The sequence below is a fragment of the Condylura cristata genome, unplaced genomic scaffold (assembly GCF_000260355.1).
Source record: "Condylura cristata isolate star-nosed mole 26May11 unplaced genomic scaffold, ConCri1.0 scaffold00004, whole genome shotgun sequence".
In the NCBI taxonomy this organism is placed as follows: Eukaryota; Metazoa; Chordata; class Mammalia; order Eulipotyphla; family Talpidae; genus Condylura; species Condylura cristata.
Genome location: NW_004567105.1, coordinates 700991 through 702650, shown reverse-complemented (window position 1 = coordinate 702650; position 1660 = coordinate 700991). Strand labels below are relative to the sequence as shown.

The 1660-nt window shown below is 74.5% G+C and overlaps 2 protein-coding genes across 2 annotated transcripts in view; one reads left to right on the top strand and one right to left on the bottom strand.

The window, feature by feature from the left end:
- TRMU (tRNA 5-methylaminomethyl-2-thiouridylate methyltransferase) overlaps positions 1–1494 on the top strand; it is an 8408-nt gene extending 6914 nt beyond the window's left edge. The window contains 1 exon segment of the mRNA XM_012735090.1: positions 1202–1494. Within this exon segment, the coding sequence (XP_012590544.1) occupies positions 1202–1494 (293 nt within the window).
- Positions 1491–1660, bottom strand: part of CELSR1 (cadherin, EGF LAG seven-pass G-type receptor 1) — a gene marked incomplete at its 5' end in the record, with an annotated part of 38529 nt that continues 38359 nt past the window's right edge. Inside the window, one exon of the mRNA XM_012735089.1 lies at positions 1491–1570. Within this exon, the coding sequence (XP_012590543.1) occupies positions 1491–1570 (80 nt within the window). The remainder of the gene's footprint in view (positions 1571–1660) is intronic.

Below are 1660 nucleotides of genomic sequence, written 5' to 3'. Positions count from 1 at the left end.
GCGGCCGCCGGCCCGAGCGGGAGCAAGCCCAGCAGGCCCCAGGAAGCAGGGAGGCCCGGAGGCCCCAACGTCTCCCCGCTGGGCTCCGGTGGGAGCCGTGTGGCGCGGGGCTGCGGAATAAAGTCTCTGCCAGCGTGGATGTGCCCAGCCTTGTGTGGGCCCCGGGGCGCGGGGCGGGCAGCACTGGGGAGCAACGTGGCCAGCGGGAGGCTGGTGCGTCCTGGGCCCACCCCGGCCTCCCCATGCCTGCAGCTGCTGGCCTGCGCTTCCTGGGGAGGGGCCTCTGGGGGGCGGGAGCTCCCCACAGCCCGAGTTGGGGGTCAGGACCCCCAGGGCGGTGGCGCCCACCCCCTGGCCACCCAGGGCCCTGAGGGCCGCGGCTGTTGGGGTTGCCCTGTGGGTGGGGGTCCAGAGGCCCAAGTGGGACCAGCCTGTCCTCAGTGGGCAGGGCCACCGGAGCAGGGCCCTCTGGTGGGCCTCAGGTGAGGCGCAGGGCCTCGCACCGGGATAGGATGTGGGGTGAGGCGGGGTGGGCGGGTTTGGGGCTGCAGGTCAGGGAGCCGACACCCTCCGGTGCGCCCGTCCCGGCGGGGCAGACCCTCGCAGGGGCTGAGACAGCCGGAGGGGGGCCCGGCCCAGGGGTCCGGCTGCTCTCCCACCTGCTGAGTGAGGCCCCCTCCCCGCCCTCGGGCCCCGCCCCCGCTCCCACCCCCTCGCAGCTACCTGGCTCCAGGTGTCCCCCATCAGCCCCGCACAAACTGCATCCAGGTGCAAGTAATGGCCAGAGGCTACTTGCGGAAGAGCCTGACCCCTTCACCCCACAATCCACCCTTCTGCTTCCACTGTCCAGGCCTCCCCTGACGAGTGTGGGACACTCAGCAGCCTGCGACAGCTGGCCAGGGACCTCGCCCTGGGCCATCAGGCTCGCAGCCTTCGCCGTGGCCTGGCCCCCGCATGCACACACCGCGAGGGGCGTCACTGCGGGGGGTGCCCAGTCCCCAAGGTCTCTGCTGTCGCCCTTCCGCAGGACCCCCTGGCCGTGCATGCGGCCGCGGCCTGCAGACGTGGGCTCCGCCTGGGCCCCAGCCCAGCTCCTTGGCCCTCACGCGTCCTGCGCCAACAGGGCATCGCCTCCAGAGGCCCCGCCGCCCTGGGGTCCTCCTGCTGCCCCACCAGCCCCCCTTTCCGCCCCCTCCTCCAGTCCCCCAGCTGGCAGGGGCTCTCGCGCCTGTGCCCGGCCCACTGACCCGTCCCACCTGCTGCTGCCTGGGTGGTTCCTTGGGGGTTCGGGCGGCCACCCGAGGCCCCCACCGCCCGGTGTGTGAATGCTCCACCCACGCCCGGGGCCCAAGACAGCGTCACCGCCAAGCTCCCCACCTCGGAGTTCCGGCGAGTCCATCAGGCTCATCCTGGGCCGGCCGGAGCGAGGCCGTGGTCCCCGTTCTCCCGCGCCTGCTGCCCGGCAGCGGGCCGGCCCCCGCGAGGTCCCCCTAATCCTGGCCCCGCCTCCAGCGCTGCCCCGAGCCCACCTCAGTGCCGGGGCGCACGTCGGCGTCGTTCCTGTGCGGTCCTGCGGCGCCCGCCAGCGAAGCAGGGCTCCCCACGCCCCGCGAACCGCACGCCTCCCCTCCGGCGTCCTCCCCGGGCCTTTCCCCGCCCG